At 38.4% G+C, this 19542-nt stretch overlaps 1 protein-coding gene across 2 annotated transcripts in view; it reads right to left on the reverse strand.

Annotated features, from left to right (window-relative positions):
* Positions 1 to 19542, reverse strand: part of RNF24 (ring finger protein 24) — a 54808-nt gene that overhangs the window by 20978 nt on the left and 14288 nt on the right. Inside the window, exon 2 of one of the 2 annotated variants that reach the window (XM_036244306.1) lies at positions 12556 to 12705. In XM_036244306.1, the coding sequence (XP_036100199.1) occupies positions 12556 to 12698 (143 nt within the window). In that variant the 5' untranslated portion in view covers positions 12699 to 12705. Of the gene's footprint in view, positions 1 to 12555; positions 12988 to 19542 lie in introns of those variants that run through there. The other variant, XM_036244307.1, reaches the window with a different exon arrangement.

Below are 19542 nucleotides of genomic sequence, written 5' to 3' on the forward strand. Positions count from 1 at the left end.
CTGGGGCTGGGGATCGAGCCTGCAACCCAGGAATTGAACCTGAGGCCTTTCAGTCCACCAGCCAACGCTCAAACTGCTGAGCCAAACCAGCCAGGGCAGTTATTTTATTTTTAATAAAAAATTTTATTTTTTAAATTTGTATTCACATAACATATAATTAACCATTTTAAATTGTATAATTCAGTGGTGTTTAGAGTGGTCACAATGTTGTGCAACTACCAGCTCTCTAGTTTCAAAACTTTTTCATCACCCTCCAAAACACATGTGGTCTCGTTAAGTAGTCACATCCTAGTCTCTTCTCCCATCTACTGATAACCTCTAAATTGTTTTCTGTCTCTATAGCCTTGCCTATTATGGGTAATATAATATATTATGGAATATGTGTGTGTGTGTGTGTATATATGAAATCATACAATATGGCTTTTCATTTAGCATAATGTTTTTGATGCTCATCCTAATTGTAGTATGTACCAGTTCTTCACTCCTTTTTATGGCTGAATGTATGCTACAATTTGTTTATCCATTCATCTGTTGATGGATATTTAAGTCATATACATCTTTGGACTATTATAAATAATGCTGCTAGTAAGTATTTCTGTATACATTTCTGTGTAGATATCTCTCTTCATTTGTTTTGGGTATTCACCTAGAAGCAAAATTTTTGGGTCATATAGTAATTCTGTTTAACTTCCTGAGGAACCACTGAACTCTTTTTCCACAGCGGCTGCATCATTTTACACTCCCACCAGCAACATATGTGGATTTTTATTTCCCCACATCCTCACCAACACTTGTAATTTTCCATATTATATTATAGCACCTTAGTAAGTATGAAGTGGTATCTCACTGTGGTTTTAATTTGCATTTCCTTAATGACTAATAATGTTGAACATCTTTTCATGTGTTTGTTGGCCATTTGTACAGGGTGGGACAAAAGTAGGTTTACAGTTGTGAGTATGAAAAACACAGTTTATTCTTGTATCATTATTTCAGTTTTTTAGATAGAGTGGAAGGGAGGGAGGGGGGAGAGAGAGAAGCATCGATGTGGAAGCGATACATCGATTGGTTGCCTCCCACATGACCCTGACTAGGGCTGGGGATTGAGCCTGCAACGCAGGTATGTGCCCTTGACCAGGAATCAAACCAACTATCCTTTGGTCTGAGGGCCAATGCTCTAATCCCTGAGCCAAACCAGCCAGGGCTACTCTTGTATTGTTATTTATTAATTATTGTATTATCTTCCATAAGAACAACTATAAACCTACTTTTACCCCACCCTGTATATCTTCTTTGGAAAAATGGCTCTTTTTTTTTTTTTGGCCAATTTTTTAAAAATCCAACTCTGGCCAGTTTTATTAAAGAAAAATTTCATATGATTTACTTTTCACCAGTCTGTTGTTCTACTGATATCAGAATCACCTAGGTCAATGACAGCTGGTGTGCATACTCTGTAGTATTTTCTACATGCTGTGCCCAATTTAATACTATTGCCACTGTAGTGATGGACACTAGTTTTGGCCAACATGACACTCTATTTCAAATTTCCTCAAGGCTGGACAGTGGTTGGCGAGAATGGCCAGTTTCGCTTTGCTTTGTCTGATCATCTTCAGAGTCTACTTATACCCCAGCATGTACTTTCTACTTTTCATAACCAGTTGGAGCCTAGAGTTGACAGACTCCAACGACTTTTTCGTCTTCTTTGCAGCCACTGTCTTCCTGCCTTAGGTTCAGGATGGTTCCCAACCAAAAGCAGCTGCCAAAATCTCTTTTGCCTATTTTTAATTCAGTTGTCTTTTTGGTGTTGAGCTGTAAGTTTTAAAAATATATTCTGGATATTAATTCTTTATCGATACATGATTTGCAAATATTTCTGCCCCATTCTGTAGGTTGCATTTTTACTTTCTTGATAATGTGTTTTTTTTAAATCCTCACCTGAGGATATTTTTCTATTTATCTTCAGATAGAGTGGAAGGGAGAGAGAGAGAGAAACATCAATGTGAGAGGAACACATCGATTGGCTTCCTCCTGCACGACCTCGACCAGGGCCGAGGATTAACTGCAACTGACATACATAACCCTGGCCGGAATTGAACCTGCGACTCATTGCTTCGTGGGCTGATGCTCTACTGCTGAGCCAAACTGGCCAGGGCATAACGTTCTTTGATGCACAAATGCTTTAAATTTTTACAAGTCTAATTTATCTATTTTTTTCTTTTGTTGCTTGGGCTTTTGGTGTCAAATCAAAGGATCCACTGCCAGTCCAAGGTCATGAAGATTTACCCATTTTCTTCCAAGAATTTTATAGTCTTAGATTTTATATTTAGGTTGTTGATCTATTTTTGAGTTAAATTTTATATAGGATGTGAGGTAGGGGTTCAACTTCATTCTTTCACAAGTATTATTCAGTTGTTCTGCTGTTTGTTGAAGAGACTATTCTTTCCCCATTGAATGGTTTTGGCACCTTTATTGAAAGTCAATTTGCCACAGATGTTTGGGTTTGTTTCTGGACTCTCAATTCTATTTTATTAGTTTATATGTCTATTCTTATGCCAGGATCACAATATTTGGATTATTGTAGGAAGTTTTGAAATTGGGAAGTGTGAGTTTTTCTTTTTCAATACTGCATTGGCTATTCAGGGTTCCTTGAAGCAGCAAATAAATTGAGGATCAGTTTTTCCCCTTTTGCATAAAAGGCTACTGGGATTTTATTTTTTTTAAATCCTCATCCGAGGATATTTTTCCATTTATCTTCTGATAGAATGAGAGGGAGGGAGGAAGAGAGAGAGAGAGAGAGAGAGAGAGAGAAACATTGATGTGAGAGAGACACATCAATTGGTTGCCACCCACACGACCCCAATCAGGGCCAGGGATACGTGGTCTTGGCTGGAGTCAAACCTGGGACTCTGGTCCACTGGCAACGTTCTAACCACTGAGCCAAACCAGCCAGGATGGGATTTTTAAAAAATCCTCACCCCAGGATATGTTTATTGATTTTAGAGAGAGGAAGGGAAAGAAAAACAGAGAGAAACATTGATTTGTTGCCTCCTGTATGGGTCACGACCAGGTATGTACCCTGACCAAGATTCAAACCTGCAACCATTTTTCTTTTTTTTCGTGAATTAATTTATTTTTTGTTAGAGATGCAACTTTTGTGTGTGTGTGTGTGTGTGTGTGTGTGTGTTTATGGGACAATGCTCCAACCAACTGAGCCACCCTGCCAGAGCAAGGCTATTGGAATTTTGATAGGGACTGCATCAAATCTAGATTGCTTTGAGAAGTACTGTCATCTTAATAATATTGTCTTCTGATCTATGAATATAGGCTATCTTTTCATTTATTTAGGTCTTCTTTAACTTCTTTCAGCAATGTTTTATAGTTTTTAGTGTACACATCTTTCATCTCCTTGGTTAAATTTATTCCTAGGAATTTTATTCTCTTGGATGCTATTGTAAATGGAATTGTTTCCTTTACAGATTGTTCCTTGTCGGTTTATAGAAACACAACTGATTTTTTGTGTTGATTTTGTGCCCTAAAAGTTTGCTTAATTTGTTTATTAGTTCTAGTAGTTTTTTTTGTGTGTGAATTCTATGGAACTGTCTGTATAGAGATAGTTTTACTTCTTTCTTTACAATTGAATGTCTTCTATTTCTTTTTCTTGCCTAACTGCTTTACCTAGAACTTCTAGCACAATGTTGAATAGCAGTGGTGAAAACTGGCATCTTTCTCTTATGCCTAATCTTACAGGGAAAACTTTTAGTCTTTCACTGTTGAGTATGTTAGTTGTAGACTTTTCATAAATACCATTTCTTATGTTAGTTTCGATATACTATATTTTTCTAAGAAAATGTCTAATTCAACTAAAATTTCAAACTTTGTGGCATTAAGTTGTTCATAATATCCTTTATGATCTTTTAATATTTGTAGGATTTAAGGTAATGTTCCCTTTTTCATTTCTGACATTAGTAATTTACCTTTTCTCTCTTTATCCTGATTAGCCTTTCTAGAGATTCATCAATTCTGTTAATGTTTCCAAAGAATCATATTTTAGTTTCAATGATTTTATTATACATTTGTTTTCTATTTCATTGATTTCTCTGCTTAGCTTTTTAATTTTCTTCCTTCTACTTTCTTTTGGGTTTAATTGGCTTTTTTTTTTTTTTTTAATTCTTACCCGAGGATATTTTTCCATTTATTTTCAGATGGAGTGGGAGGGAGGGGTACAGATAAATAGAGAGAGAAATACCAATGTGAGAGAGAAACAACAATTGGTTGCCTCCCGCACGACCCCAACCAGGGTCGGGGACTGAACTGCAACCGAAGTAGGTGCCCTTGATCAGAATCAAACCCGCGACTCTTTGGTCCTTGGGCCGACACTCTAACTGCTGAGCCAAACTGACAAGGGCTGATTTTTTTTATTTTTTATTTTTTAATCCTCACCCAAGGGCATTTTCCCATTTTTTGTTCAGATAGAATGGGAAGGAGAGAGAGGAAGAGAGAAACATCGACGTGAAAGGGACACATCGAGTGGCTGCCTCCCGCATGACCCAACCAGGGCCTGGGACAAACTGAAACCGAGGTACGTGCCCTTAGCTGGAACCAAACCCAAGTCTCTCTGGACCGCAGGCCGATGCTCTAACCACTGAGCAAAACCAGCCAGGGCTGCTTTTTTTTTTAAGCTCCAAGAAAGGAAAACTTACATCATTGATTTTCAGTGTTTCTTGTCTAATATATAATTTTAAAACTATAAATTTATCTTAATTAGGTCAAACTTATTAATTATGTAGTTCAAATAATCTACACCCTTAGTTTTTGTCTGTTTTACTGAGAGAAGTGTACAGAGCTTTTCATGTAAAGGAATAAAATAAACTTCATTAGAGTTCATTAAAATGAGGCTTATTTATATGTTTATTTTGCTTTTTTGACTCTTTGGATCTACATATTTTCCCAAAACATCATTATTTCCAGCCACAGCAAGGATCACTTTGTGCTTATCTTTTTCTTCAATCCATGGCTCAAAAATTCATCTCTTCTAGGAAGTCCTACTTAAATTACCATCACCCTTTTAATTATACCTTCATACTCTAAGTTCCACTAATTACCTGATATTTTAGATTGCACAATTTTATTTTTCATTTGCTATTTATTAAACGCAAGTATCTTTTTGCTATTCATTCCAGGAAACATACTAGCAATACAGATTGTAACTTAACTAGTGAAAAATGAGAATTGAGAATAATATTTTACATTTCCTTTTTCTTAAGTAGCTCGTTAGTCATTTTTTAAAAAGAATAGTAAAATAGGCCCTGGCCAGTTTGGCTCAGTGGTTGGAACGTTGGCCTGTGGTCCAGAGAGACGCGGGTTTGGTTCCTGCTAAGGATATGTGCCTCGGTTGCAGTTTGCCCCCAGCCCTGGTTGGGTGGTGCGGGTGGCAACCACTCGATGTATCCCTTTCACATCGATGTTTCTCTCTCTCCCTCCCACTCTATCTGAACAAAAAAATGGAGAAATGCCCTCGAGTGAGGATAAAAAAACAAAACAAAACAAGTAAAATAGCCCTGGCTGGTGTGGCTCCATGATAAGAGTATCAGCATGTGCACTGAAGGGTTTTGGGTTCGACTGCCGATTGGGGCACATGTGGAAGGCAACCAATCAATGTGGGTCTCACATCGATGTCTCGCTCTCTCTTTCCCTCGCCTTCTCCCCACTTCCACTCTCTCTAAAAATCAATGGAAAAATATCCTTGGGTAGGATTAACAACAACAACAACAAAGTAAAATAAGTATAGTCTTCACTTAAAAATTCTAGGCTCAAAATTAAAATAACGGTTTTAGAATAGCCTCAATATGCAAATCTGTCTTTGGAGAAAGCTTATGAAAATCTGAAATGGGCCCTGGTTGGTTTGGCTCAGTGGTTAGAGCGTTGGCCTGCGGACTAGAGAGTCCTGGGTTCGGTTCCTGCTAAGGGCACGTACCTCAGTTGCAGTTTGTCCCCGGCCCTGGTTGGGTCGTGCGGGTGGCAGCCACTCAATGTGTCCCTTCATGTCGATGTTTTTCTCTCTCTCTCTCCCCCTCGTACTCTATCTGAACAAAAAATGAAAAAATGTCCTCAGGTGAGGATAAAAAAAAAAAAAGAAAATCTGAAATGGTTAATTTGAAATGAAGCCTGGAATATACCATTTATTTTTATTTTTTAAGTGATCAAGAGGACATGCTCTGGGGTCAGACTAAATCTGAGTCCCAACTCATAACTAATTTTTGTATGTGTGGTTGTAGGGAAATTATTTAACTTCTGTAAAATACAGATAATAAAATTACTTATTTAACTGCAGTGCACAGCACAGGGTCTGACACTTATTAAGTGTATAATAAATATTCATTCCTAAATACCATCTAAGAGGACATGATTAGCAGTGCTGAACAGTACTAAAGAAAATGATAAAACCATGTAGTTTATGGCCACTATAAATCTGTGGTCTCCATTCTCAACTAAACCCCCACATTGTTCTCTAATTCTACATATTCAAGCTCAGTGTTCTAAGCTTCTATTTCAAACTCTTGCCACTCCTCAAACTTTATCCTTCCCCACCACTTTCTAGTACTTCACAGAGAAAGAGGTTATCATGCACGCAGTGCTTTCACTCCCAGCCCCCCAAATCCACATTATGTCCTGTTTTCTGCAATCACCATCACCTCTTCCTTAGGAAGGTATTCTGCTTAGGACTAATACCACTATCACTTCTGGGTGTGTCTCTTCTCACCTCCATGGTTCACTTTTTCTCACAAAACTTCCACAACTATACAACTAGCTCATTCTCCTTAGTATTATATTTATAAATGTAGTATGTGTATTATAAACCTCTATCTTAAAAAAAAATCAAACACCAAGATAATTCCTTGATTCTAGAGCAAAATGCCCCCTACCAATCTTTTCTCAGCCAAGATCCTTCAAAGAAGTTATATTTCTTATATCCATTTTCACCTGCTGCTCAAGCTTTGCCCCATTATAGCCCACCTTTCTTTTATCACCCCTGTACCCATGCTACCAAAACTTTTCTAAGATTATGGAGGTAAATCTAATTGTTAAATGTACAGCTGACCCTTGAACAACGCAGGGGTTAGAAGTGACTATCCCCTGCACAACTGAAAATCCACATATAAATTTTTTTTTTTAATCTTCACCTGAGGATATGTTCCCATTTATCTTCAGATAGAGTGGGAGGGAGAATGGGAGGGAAAGAGAGAGAGAGAGTGACAGACATCGATTGGTTGCCTCCCGCACGACCCTGACCAGGGCTGGGGACCCAACCACAACTGAGGTACATGCCCTTGACTGGAATCCAACCCACGATTCTTTGGTCTGTGGGCTGATGCTCTAACCGCTGAGCCAAACTGGCCAGGGCGACATATAACTTTTGACTCCCCCAAAACTTAACTACTAATAGCCTACTACTGACCAGAAGCCTTACTGATAACATAAACAGTCGATTAACATATATTTTATATTCTATATGTATTACATACTGTATTCCTATAATAAAGCTAGAGAACAGAAAATGTTATTAAGAAAATGACAGAAAATACATTTACAGTATTTATTGAAAAATATCTGCATACAAGTGGACCCACGCAGTTAAAACCTATGTTGCTAGAAAGTCAACTATGTGGGAACTTTTTAATTCTTCTTACTAGACCTTCCTGGGAGCAGGTGACACAACGGATTCAATCCACTGAAACCTAACTTGTGGAGCACCTCTCTCATGATTTTCTTCTTTCTCCTGCTACCCCTTCCTAGTCTCTTTTAAGGGTTCTTTAAAAAAAAAAATTAATTTGAGAGAGAGCGAGAGATTGACAGACAGACAGACAGACGTTGACTTATTTATTCATTCATTGGTTGCTTCTTGTATGTGCCCTGACTGGGGATCAAACCTGCAACCTTGGCATATGGGATGACATTTCAACCACCTGAACTACCTGGTCAGGGCTATCGGCTCTTCTAAAATATTAATGTTTCCCTAGGATTCTGTCCTGGTCCCATTTTATTTCACTATACACATTCTCTCCAGGGGACACTCTTGGCTTCAGCTTCCACCTATTATTAAATGACTCTATTTTCAGACCAGACATCTCATACACTTTAGACCTATTTATATATGTACTAAACATCTTTTTTTTTTTTTTTTTTATCCTCACCCGAGGACATTTTTCCATTTTTTTGTTCAGGTAGAGTGGGAGGGAGAGAGAGGAAGAGAGAGAGAGAGAGAGAGAAACATCGATGTGAAAGGGACACATCGAGTGGCTGCCACCCGCACGACCGACCAGGGCCGGGGACAAACTGCAACCGAGGTACGTGCCCTTAGCGGGAACCGAACCCGGGTCTCTCAGGACCGCAGGTCGACGCTCTAACCGCTGAGCCAAACCGGCCAGGGCTGTACTAAACATCTTGACTGTTACACAGGGAACTCAGTTCTCCTAAGTGTGAAACAAACTTTCATCCTTTCACCCCAACTTGGCCATCCATTTTCTACCTCTGTGAAGAGCTTGCTATTCATCCAGCTGCTAAGCCAGAAGTCCAGAAAATATTCTAAGCTCATCCTTTTCTTGTCCTTAATGCCCAGTCACCAAATTTTGTTCATTTTCACCTCCCAATTATTTCTCACAACCATCCATAACACATTCTCTAGCCCTACTGTCATTATCTTGGCTCAAGACCTTATAATATCTATCAGGTAACTCAATATTTTCCTTCTATTCTTAGTTTTAAATTTTATCAAAATTATATATGCACATATTTCAATGTTATATGTAGTTAATTCTACAGGGTTAGTAACAACAAAAATCGGCAGTCTTCACCTTTCTTACCCAGAGATAACAATTTTCCCCCTTTAGCTCACTATTTTGAATATCTACTTCCATATCTCTCAATATACCTTTCTTGTGTTGCTACTTCTTGATTTTTCAGTTCTATGTGTAACTAATGACTTCTTACTAGGAACACCATACTTTCATTTACCCAACAAACATTTCTGAGTAGCAATATTGTGCCAGGCACTGTTCAGTTTTGGGTGTTTAGGACACAGCAAATAAAATAGACAAAGATTTCTGGGGAGAGAGATAAGTAACAAACATAAATTAGAATATTATATGCTTTATTATAAAATAGGGTCACTCCTAGTAAGGTAAGATGTCCTTCTTTTGTGTTCCAGTAGTGATCTATTCATAGCCCTGTCATGAGCAGCAGATTTTTTTTTTCTTTATTGATTTTAGACAGAGGGAGAAAGGAAGGGAGAGGGAGAGAGGGAGACAGAAACATCGATGAGAGAGAACATCGATTGGCCGCCTCCTGCATGCCCCACACTGGGGATTTGGCCCACAACCTGGGCGTGTGCCCTGACTGGGAATCGAACCAGCAACCTCTTGGTGCATGGGTCAATGTTCAACCAGTGAGCCACACCAGCCGGGTGACAGCAGATTTTATACTAAAATGTTGTGTAAGATTGTAGTTGGTAGTGGGTGTCTAGTTTGGATCTAAGCTGTGTTCCTCCAATGATTCTGATGAGTCTGGCTGTGACTGGAGGGATCTCTCTGCATGAGAACAGGAAGAGCCCCTTAGGAAGGTGCTGGAGAACTTAAGTTATATTAAAAAATGGGCCTGGGTAATTTTAGAGAAGCCGAATCCATTAATATCCTGATAAACTTATAAATGACTTGTTAAATCCAAACTTACCCTTTGAAGAATTAAAAGTAAGAAACTAGGATCATCAGAAAGAAATACTCCTTACATCATGATTACATTTTCAAAATGGTATTAATGACTTGCAAATAAAGTTTAGAAATCTTTAAATATGACTTGCTTTTCTGATTTAAAAAGATAATTTTATTTTAGTATAGCAGATCCTCACTTATTTGCTGTTAAATGAATAATAAAAAAGGCTACAAAAAGGATAAAATGAAGTACAAAAATGCATGAAAACAACTGCTATCATTTTTTCTTTATCTCTTTACTTATTTGCTTGATAAATGAGAGAAATACAATGAAGTAAAATAGTATTTCATAACTTATTTCTCAAAAAATTTACCCAGAATCACAATCGGTATACTAGTATGTTTCTTAAAACAAACAACAAACAAAAATCATAGGCTTAATTCTTTGACACAGTAATAAAACTATACTATGAGCTATACATTTTAGAATATTTTATATATGATAACCCTTTCTTAGTGAACCTTCAAAAGTATTTTTGTCTTCTTTAAAAAAATAATTTGGTTTCAAATATTAAATTCACAAATTTGAATTAAGCCAGCATTTGTAGTGAAATTTACAAAAAATTTAGTAGATCTGAAAAAAGGAACATATTTTTATTGAAAAAAAAAAACCCACTTTTTTTTTCTCCTTTATTAATTTTAGAGAAAGAGGAAGTGACAGGGAGAGAGAGACAGAAACATCAATGAGAGAGAACATCGATCGGCTGCCTCCTGCATGCCCTCCACTGAAGATTGGGCCCACAACCTGGGCATGTGTCCTGACCACCAATCCAACTGGTGACCTCTTAGTGCATGGGTCGACACTCAACCACTGAGCCACACTGGCCGGACAAAGGAAAATATTTTAATGCTATGAGGTCCTGTTTAATTATGGCTAATTCCCTATATTTAAAAAAAAGCTGAATACTTACATAACATTTACCATACTATTATTTTTTAAAATATATTTTTATTGATTTTTTTGTTAAAGGGAGAGGAAATAGAAACATCAATGTAACAGAGAAACACTGATCGACTGCTTCCTGCATGCCCCTTACTGGGGATCGAGCCTGCAACCTGGGCATGTGCCCTGACCAGGAATCAAACTGGGACCTCTCAGTCCATGGGATGACATTCAATCCATTGAGCCACACCGGCCGGGCTTATCAAATTATTATTAAAGAAATGTTAGAAAAAGAAAATTTCTTGAAATAAACAGATTTTAAAAAGGTATTTACTAAATGCTATAGTTATATTAGCTAAGTATTTATTTCTCTGAGCAAGACCTAAAAATCATAGGCAGCCAACATATCTATGACATACAAGGGGAGATTACATTCTGTGAAAACTTTCAAAGAAAACTTCAGAAGAATATTCTTAATTCACTTGTCGGAAAATTAGAAACTACACACTAAATTCATTCAAATTTTTGACCGTCAGTAAATAAGTGCCCCGGAACACTGGGGGCAATAATGAATTGTTGCTGAAAGATATTTGATGACGGTATTTATCTTAACCATAATCATATACTGTACAAACACTAAAAACTGTTAGATGTATAGCTGTATAATAAAATTCAATTTTCTATTATTTTACTCCATAAAGCTCTTTGAATAATACAGTATAGAATTTTTTACAGTCTGAGTTTTGGCTTTGAAAATTAGGCCCCAATTAAATACTTAAAAAGAGAAAAATGCTTAAACAATTATAAGTCAGTCAACTGTGAATCTTTACTGGTCAAATCCATTACTCCTTCAAGTGACTTGTTACCCTTCATCATGTGTCAGTATATGTGCACAGAGCTGGTAGAATACTTTGTGATTTATGCAGATAATCAATCATCTAAACACCTGCCCAGTTCAACACAACTGGGAACTTAAAATCTTGAGAAACCACAAGAATCTGTTTAAAGGCTTGGATCTTAGTTGGAGGTTGCTTTCTAATCCTTAATGACTTTAGTTAACAATGATGCAGCACCCTCCCAAAAAGCAATCTTGAAATCTCTGTGAAAGTAGATTAAATCTCGGGGCAGACAATGACAGAAGTGTATCTGGTCCAGATGCTAATATCTGGAAAAACAAATGAGAACAATTTTCTCTTAGAGTAAAACACCAGCAGATAGGATTGAAGGCTGAATAAAGGTGTTTTATTGAAAGTAACTCATAGAAAGTTCAAGTGTTAAGCCACCATAAGTTTTAAAAATGTGCTAATTAATCATTCTGAAGTGGTTCAGAACAGGCCTCCCCAAGATGTGCTATATTGACTTATAGATTATTTTGAGCTGAAGGCAACTGAGGCTCTGCTGGCCCAAGAGAAATCTTTATTTCTTCCTTTAAGAATCTAAATTGGGTGTTTTGCCTATAACAACAGTTATTACTATAAAAACTTTTATGACCTATGGGGCAGGGCAAATATGCAATTACTAAACATCTTCTCTTATCATCCTTCAAATGACTTTCCTCTCTTCTGAAGCCCCAAGGTACCTTACCTTGTCCTTAGTTCAGAAGGCCACATATACCTCATTTTAACTTTCTGTCTCTAAATGTATGTGGGGTTCTCTCATGTATGTGGGGGTCTCTGACTCTCCCATGTACTTGGGGTTCTCATATATATATATAATTAAATTTGGTTATTTTTCTCTTGTTAATCTGTCTCGTTTCAGTTTGATTATTAGACCAGTTGAAAGAACCTAGAAGTGAAGAGGAAATTTTCTTCCTCCTCTATAATACTTACAAAATTTTTTAACCTAAGGAGAGAAAGTTAATTTATTATTGTTTAGCATATTCTAAAGTAACATAGAATGAAAATTGATTACCTAATCAAGTAGCAACAGAAGAGTAAACTAAGGATGAAGACAAATATAGCAGTTCCAAAAACCACAATATATATGTTGAGAGGCAGATTCTGGAATCCAATATTAGGCATCCTGAAGTTGTAATGTGGAAAATCCGAGCTCATGGATGAACTGTGGGGGGAAAAATAATTTAAAAAATTAGGCCATAAGGACTAAGAATCAAGATAGCATCACCTATGTACATGTATAGTAGTCCCTCTTTATCTCTAGGGAATATGGATCCAAGGCCCTTAGTGAATTCCTGAAGAGTACCCAACCCTATATACACTGTTTTTCCCTATACATACCTACCTATGATAAAGTTTAATTTATAAATTAAGCACAGTGAGAGATTAACAACAACTAAAATAAAATAAATTATAACAATACACTGTAACAAAAGTTATTGTCAATGTGCTCTTTCCCTCCCTTAAGATTTTATTGTACTACAGGTACAGCATAGACATGCTAGACAAAGAGATGATTCATATCCAGGGCTGGACGGTGAGACATTTCCTTACACTACTCAAAACAGTACTCAATTTAAAACTTATGAATCGTATATTTCTGGAGCTTTCAATAAATGTTAATGTCAAAGGACACATAAAGATATGTGGGAAAAATTAAGCAGACTATAAATTGTGTGTGTGTGGTTTTCGTCCACAATTGTTGGCTTACAGCTCTGGAAACCTTTATAATTTCTTGAGTGTCGAGAGTGAAAAAGGTGTCTTTTGTTATGTTAATGAGGTGAGTTTTGGAAGCTATGTAAGGATGGGGCCATAAAAACCCAGGACAGCTCCTTGGTCCTTTTTTGGAGAGCTTCTGGGTTGGTGAACACATGGAGGTGCTGGAGAATGACATATCTGGAAGAGTATGGAAGTTCCATGCACCTTCAAACACCCATTGCCCTATGCATTTGGCTGTTCCTGAGTTATTTTTTGTAATAAAGCAGTGAACTAGTAAGTAGAAATGTTTCTGTGAGTTCTGTGAACCATTCTAGCAAACTAACTGAAACCAAGGAGGGGGTTGTGGGAACCACTGAGTTATAGCCAGTTGGTCAGAAGTACAGGTAGCAACCTGGACTTGTGATTGGCATTCTGATTGGAAGGGGTATTGCCAGATGGTCAGAAGCACAGGTAAGAGAATAGGCTTGATGCCCAGCTGATGTGGCTCAGTGGATTGAGCGTCGTCCCATGGACTGAGAGAACAAGCTTGAGGCTGGCATCTGAAGTAAATGTGTGTGTATATTGTCTTATAGGACTGAACCATTAACCTGTGGAATCTGATGCTATCTCTGGGTAGATAGTGTCAGAATGTAGTTGAATTTTTAGACATCCTGCTACTGTCCAAGAACTGTTGGTATGAGGGTACTTCTCCCTGCCGTGTTGAACTTGGGTCCACTAACCCTTTTCAATTCCTTAGAAATACCCTTCAATCCCTTAGAAATATCCTTCACCAGACAAATTTGATTTGGTGAAATAATTCTGTTTAGGAAATAAAAGATTTAAACATCCATACTGAGAGGACTAATAGGCAAACAGACAATGTGGTGTAGTGAGAAAAGGAACAGGTTTGCAGTCAGCAATTCTGGCTGTTGTCCCCAGGATGTCACTAGCTAGATGTCAGTACTTGGCCCATCTACGCCTCAATTTTCTCATCTCATCTAAGGCTATAATATGTGTGTGTGTATGTGGGAAGTGGGGAGGGATGACATTAAATAAAAGTAGTAAGTAACACAAAGAAGTCTCTGGAGAAGATTCCATTAAACCCAGGGTCCTTTCTCAGGGAGCTCCTCTGCATACACTGCCAAGCTTTGTGTCAAGTGGCCTGCCAACCAGAGTCCTAGACCCAAGAACTGGACATCTATCCTGGCCTAAGGTAGCCATCAATCCAGGCCAGCTAGGAGTGAGCTTGTAGTGTGAGAATGTTGCCCCTGCAGGGGTCTTCACACTGGGTGGCACTACCAAGTAACTCTTGGGAATTCTGAACAGAGACGCAAACATGCAGGGTATTAAGAGGTAGTGCTGTCATCACAGGGAAGAGACATCTGCCTCAGTGCTCTTGGGGGCTGACTGCTGAGACTTCCCTTATTGGCACAGGCTTACAACCCATTACAGAGGGGTGGGGGTTTGCAGTGGGATACACTGATGCAGAATATAGTTTAGGACTTTTCTCCCTTTATTTTGGTAAATGAAATTGCTTAGCTACAATTATTATGTTGACCCAACAGTCCAAGTAGATGGTGTATTATTCCAAGATGTTAATCCTGGTCTAGTGATACATTGATTTTGTAATATTTTCATCATAATATCTTTTCAGCATGAGTATAGTAATCTTTTAAAATAAGATAATCTTGCCCTGCTGGTTTGGCTCAGCGGTTAGAGCACTGGCCCGCAGCCCAAAGAGTCACAGGTTCGATTCCAGTCAAGGGCACATACCTTGGCTGTGGTTCAGTCCCCAGCCCTGGTCGGGGTCACACGGGAGGCAGCCAGTTGATATGTCCCTCTCACGCTGATGTTTCTCTCTCTCCATCTCTCTTTCTCTCTCTCCACTCTATCTGAAGATAAATAGAAAAAATAAAAAATAAGATAATTTTAAAAAAGAGAGCTACTATTTATCATCCTAGTAATAAGCATTCTTTGTCTGTTAAGTCTTACAAATGTAAAAGTTATTTAGTAATTGCTCCCTGTTGGGAATGAAGAGGAGAAACAGAACATACAGTGCATTGCTGAATCTTATTTGGCATTTCTGACTTCAATTACATAAAAACCTTTTCCTCTCTTGTATAATTCATAGTTGCAGTTTGTCCTCGGCCCTGGTTGGGATTGTGCAGGTGGCAACCACTCAATGTGTCTCTCTGACATCGACGTCTCTCTATCTTTCTTCCTCCCTCTCTCCCTTCTGCTCTATCTAAAGATGAATGCAAAAATGTCCTCAGGTGAGGATAAAAAAAAAATCAATTGGTAATAGATGTCTGGGGTTTATTTCTGGACTCTCAAATCTACTCCATTGGCCTATATGTCTATTTTTTTTTTTTTTTACTTAAAAACATTTTTTTTTTCTTTGTTGATATATTAGAGAGAGGGAGGAAGGAAGAGGGAGAGACAGAAAAATTAATGAGAAAGAACATCAACTGGCTGCCTCCTGCATGCCACCTACTGGGGATCAGACCCACAACCTGGGCATATGCTCTGACCAGGAACCAAACCAGCAACCTCTCAGTGCATGGGTTGACACTCAACCACAGAGCCACGCGGGCTGGACTATATGTCTATCTTTATGCCAGTACCACAGTTTTGATTACATCTCTATTTTGCTCTAAATTAAATCAAACATTTCCCTCAATTATGTACATAGCAACAAATTACACAGCTGAGTCTTTGTTCCCAAAAGAAGCCACAAATATTTTCATATCACATTATAATTATAAATATTTTGAAAGATCATTTATACTCCAAAATCATAGTTATTAAGCCCCTCTCCACTAGACCTTGTTATGTAGTATATCAAGGAAGAAGCACATATAATTATTACACATTTAAAAATACTGGGATAGAGTCCAAAAAGAAGGAATATAAAAAAATAGATATTATAATTTAATAGCTATTGCCATACTCTTTTATGAGTTTTGACAGTTTTGGATATAGTTCTGTGCATATTTCTACCCTAGTTAAATAAAAATAATCCAAACAAAATAAAACATACTGACACCTTGCAAGCTGTGCCATGTCATAAAGAGATAACAAGTTTCGCCCTGGCCTGTTTGGCTCAGCTGTTAGAGCGTCCGCCTGCAGTCCAGAGAGACCCGGGTTCAGTTCCCGCTAAAGGCACATACCTCGGTTGCAGTTTGTCCCTGGCCCTGGTTGGGTCGTGCGGCTGGCAACCACTCGATGTGTCCCTTTCACGTCGATGTTTCTCTCTCTCTTTCTCTCCCTCCCACTCTATCTGAGCAAAAATATGAAAAAATGTCCTCAGGTGAGGATAAAAAAAAAAAAAAAAGATAACAAGTTTCATGTAAAAAACTTAATGACAGTTACTGCTCAAACTACAAATTAAAAAGAGAATAACAATATAAATGTATATATCTTTGTTAAAAATAATATGTTAATACTTTTCTGTTAAAAAAATTTTGATGAGTATTTCAATATAATTGGTTTCCTTTATAACCTGATGTATTTTAATTCATGTATTTAAAAATGTATTCTTAGAAGGGGTCTATAGGCTTCACCAGACAAAAAGTTCAAGAATCCCTGCACTAGAGAAGAAATGGCCAATCTTGACTGATATGCTGGAATCTTTCTGTCTGAACCAATGGCAGACATTATTAATCAACCAACCACGGCAGTCTTTTCAGCAGATCCCAGATGCTCGTCAGACATCTACTGATAGATCTGTATAGACATATGAGGTCAAGCTTATCTGCACTTCCTGGTAGATAATGAACTATATGTACCAATGCATTATAAAGCAAGGCAGGATAAAGATATAATTCAGTGCTTCTTTGGCCAGTAAAACAAATTAGAGAAAAGTTAGAGCCAACAATGCCAAAGGCATTTGAACAACAAGACACACTATCCTGGAAGACTCCAGAGTGAGGAATTGAAGGAAGAACATAATTTTGAGAAGTGGAGAAAGGAGAATGAAATGGTATTCAGGGGTGGAGCGGGGGGCAATGGTGGGAAAGAAGACTGTATAAGAGGCTCAAGGATGGAAACAGCAAGAAATAAAAGAGGACACCACAGAGACCAGGATGTGGAAAATTTGTGGTAAATGAAGCTAAAGTAGCAACTTCTAAGAAGGCTTTGAACACTTGGGATGAGGAGGAGTTTGGTCTGGGAAGTCCCTGAGAGTCAGTGGGCAGAGGACAAAGAGTGTATCAGTTCACTTTTGCTGTGTGACAAAGCACCGCAGAATCTAGTGATTTAAAACCACAATTATTTATTATTTCTCATTAATCTATGGATTGGCTGAGTGGTTCTTCTGGTCTGGGTTAGCTTAACAGATTAGGGTGACTCCCTCATGCATCTTTGGTCAGTGATGGGTAGTGTGGAGGCTGGTTGATTCAGGATGGCCTCAGCTCACAGTTGATATGAGGCTGGGCTGTTGCCTGGGCCAATGTGGATGCCTGGGCCACATGGTTCCTCGTCCCTCAGAAGGCTAGCCAGGGCTTGTTCCCATGGTAGCTGGACAGATTTCCAAAAGAAGTGGAAACACATATGGCCTCTTGAGGCTCAGAACTGACACTTTATCACTTCTACCATGTTCTGTTGGCCAAAGCAATTCACAAGGTTAGCCCAGATTCAAGGAGTGGGAAAATAAAACCCATCTCTTGATGGGAGGAGATATAAAGTCTAATTGCAAGGATTGTGGATATAGGAAGAGGAATAATTGTGGCAAGATTTGCAATTAATCTACCACAGAAGATTTGAGGTCAGCTGGAACATGAACTTGTAAGAGAAGGGCACCAAAGATAGGGAGATTGACTGTGAAGCACCATGGTAGTGGTGGGATAGGATATTTGGGCAGAGAGGGATAGGATATTTGTCCAGACTCTAAAATGGGTAGATGTGGGGTTAGGAGTTGGTCTAAAAAAAAAATCAGTTGATCACAGATGTCTGGCGTTTATTTCTAGATCTCAAATCTACTCCATTGGTCTATATGTCTATCTTTTTTTTTTTAACTTGAAAAATTTTTTTTCTTTATTGATATATTAGAGAGAGAGAGAGGAAGGGAGAGGGAGAGACAGAAACATCAATGAGAGAGAACATCGATTGGCTGCCTCCTGCATGCTCCCCACTGGGAATCAGGTCCACAACCTGATTAGTAGTCACTTTTTTTTGGTATACATGTTTTTCAGACTTTCATTAATAAAATGTTTATTTTATTAGTATTTAGAAAAAAAGGAATAATAGTGAGATCTCTTATATACTTTGCCAAGTTTTCCATAATGGTAAAATTTTACCATATAAAATCACAACTATATTTTGGTTACATTTGTCACTATAACATATTGCAAACAGGGGAAAAACACTGAATATCACCAACCTCACTCAGATTTCTCCAGTTTTACTTGCACTTGTTTGCGTATAAGTATGTGTAGCTACCACCACAGACAAGATACTGAACAGTTACAGCACCACAAAGATCCCTAGTGTTATCCTTTTATAACCACACATACTTCCACCCTTTATCCTCAGCACCTAACCTCTTCCAGGAATGACCAATTTGCTCTCCATGTCTAAAATGTTGTCATTTTACTTCCATTCAAAATGGCGGCATAGGTAAATGCAGTATCATGTCCTCCCACAACCACATCAAAGTTACAACTAAACGACAGAACAACCATCATTCAAAACTGCCTGGCCCTGGCCAGTTTGGCTCAGCGGATAGAGTGTCGGCCTGCGGTCCAAAGAGACCCGGGTTCGGTTCCCGCTAAGGGCACGTACCTCGGTTGCAGTTTGTCCCCGGCCCTGGTCGGTTGTGCGGGTGGCAGCCACTCAATGTGTCCCTTTCACATCGATGTTTGTCTCTCTCTCTCTGTTCCTCTCTCCCCCTCCCATTCTACCTGAACAAAAAATGGAAAAATGTCCTTGGGTGAGGATAAAAAAAAAAAAAAAAAAAAGAAAGAAAACAAAACAAAACAAAAAAACACAAAACTGCCTGAAATCAAGCTGAATATAAGTCCTACAACTATAAAATTAAAGAAGCAGCCACGCCCTGGCCAGTTTGGCTCAGCAGTTAGAGCATCAGCCTGCGGTCCAGAGAGACCCGGGTTCGATTCCTGCTAAGGGCATGTACCTCGGTTGCAGTTTGTCCTGGGCCCTGGTTGGTCATGCAGGTGGCAGCCACTCATGTGTACCTTTCACGTCTATGTTTCTGTTTCTCTCTCTCTCTCTCTCTTTCTCTCTCTCTCTCTCTTTCCCTCCCTCCCTCCCATTCTATCGGAACAACGGACTTATCAGACTCACT

This window comes from Molossus molossus, unplaced genomic scaffold (genome assembly GCF_014108415.1).
Source record: "Molossus molossus isolate mMolMol1 unplaced genomic scaffold, mMolMol1.p scaffold_m16_p_6, whole genome shotgun sequence".
Lineage (NCBI taxonomy): Eukaryota > Metazoa > Chordata > Mammalia > Chiroptera > Molossidae > Molossus > Molossus molossus.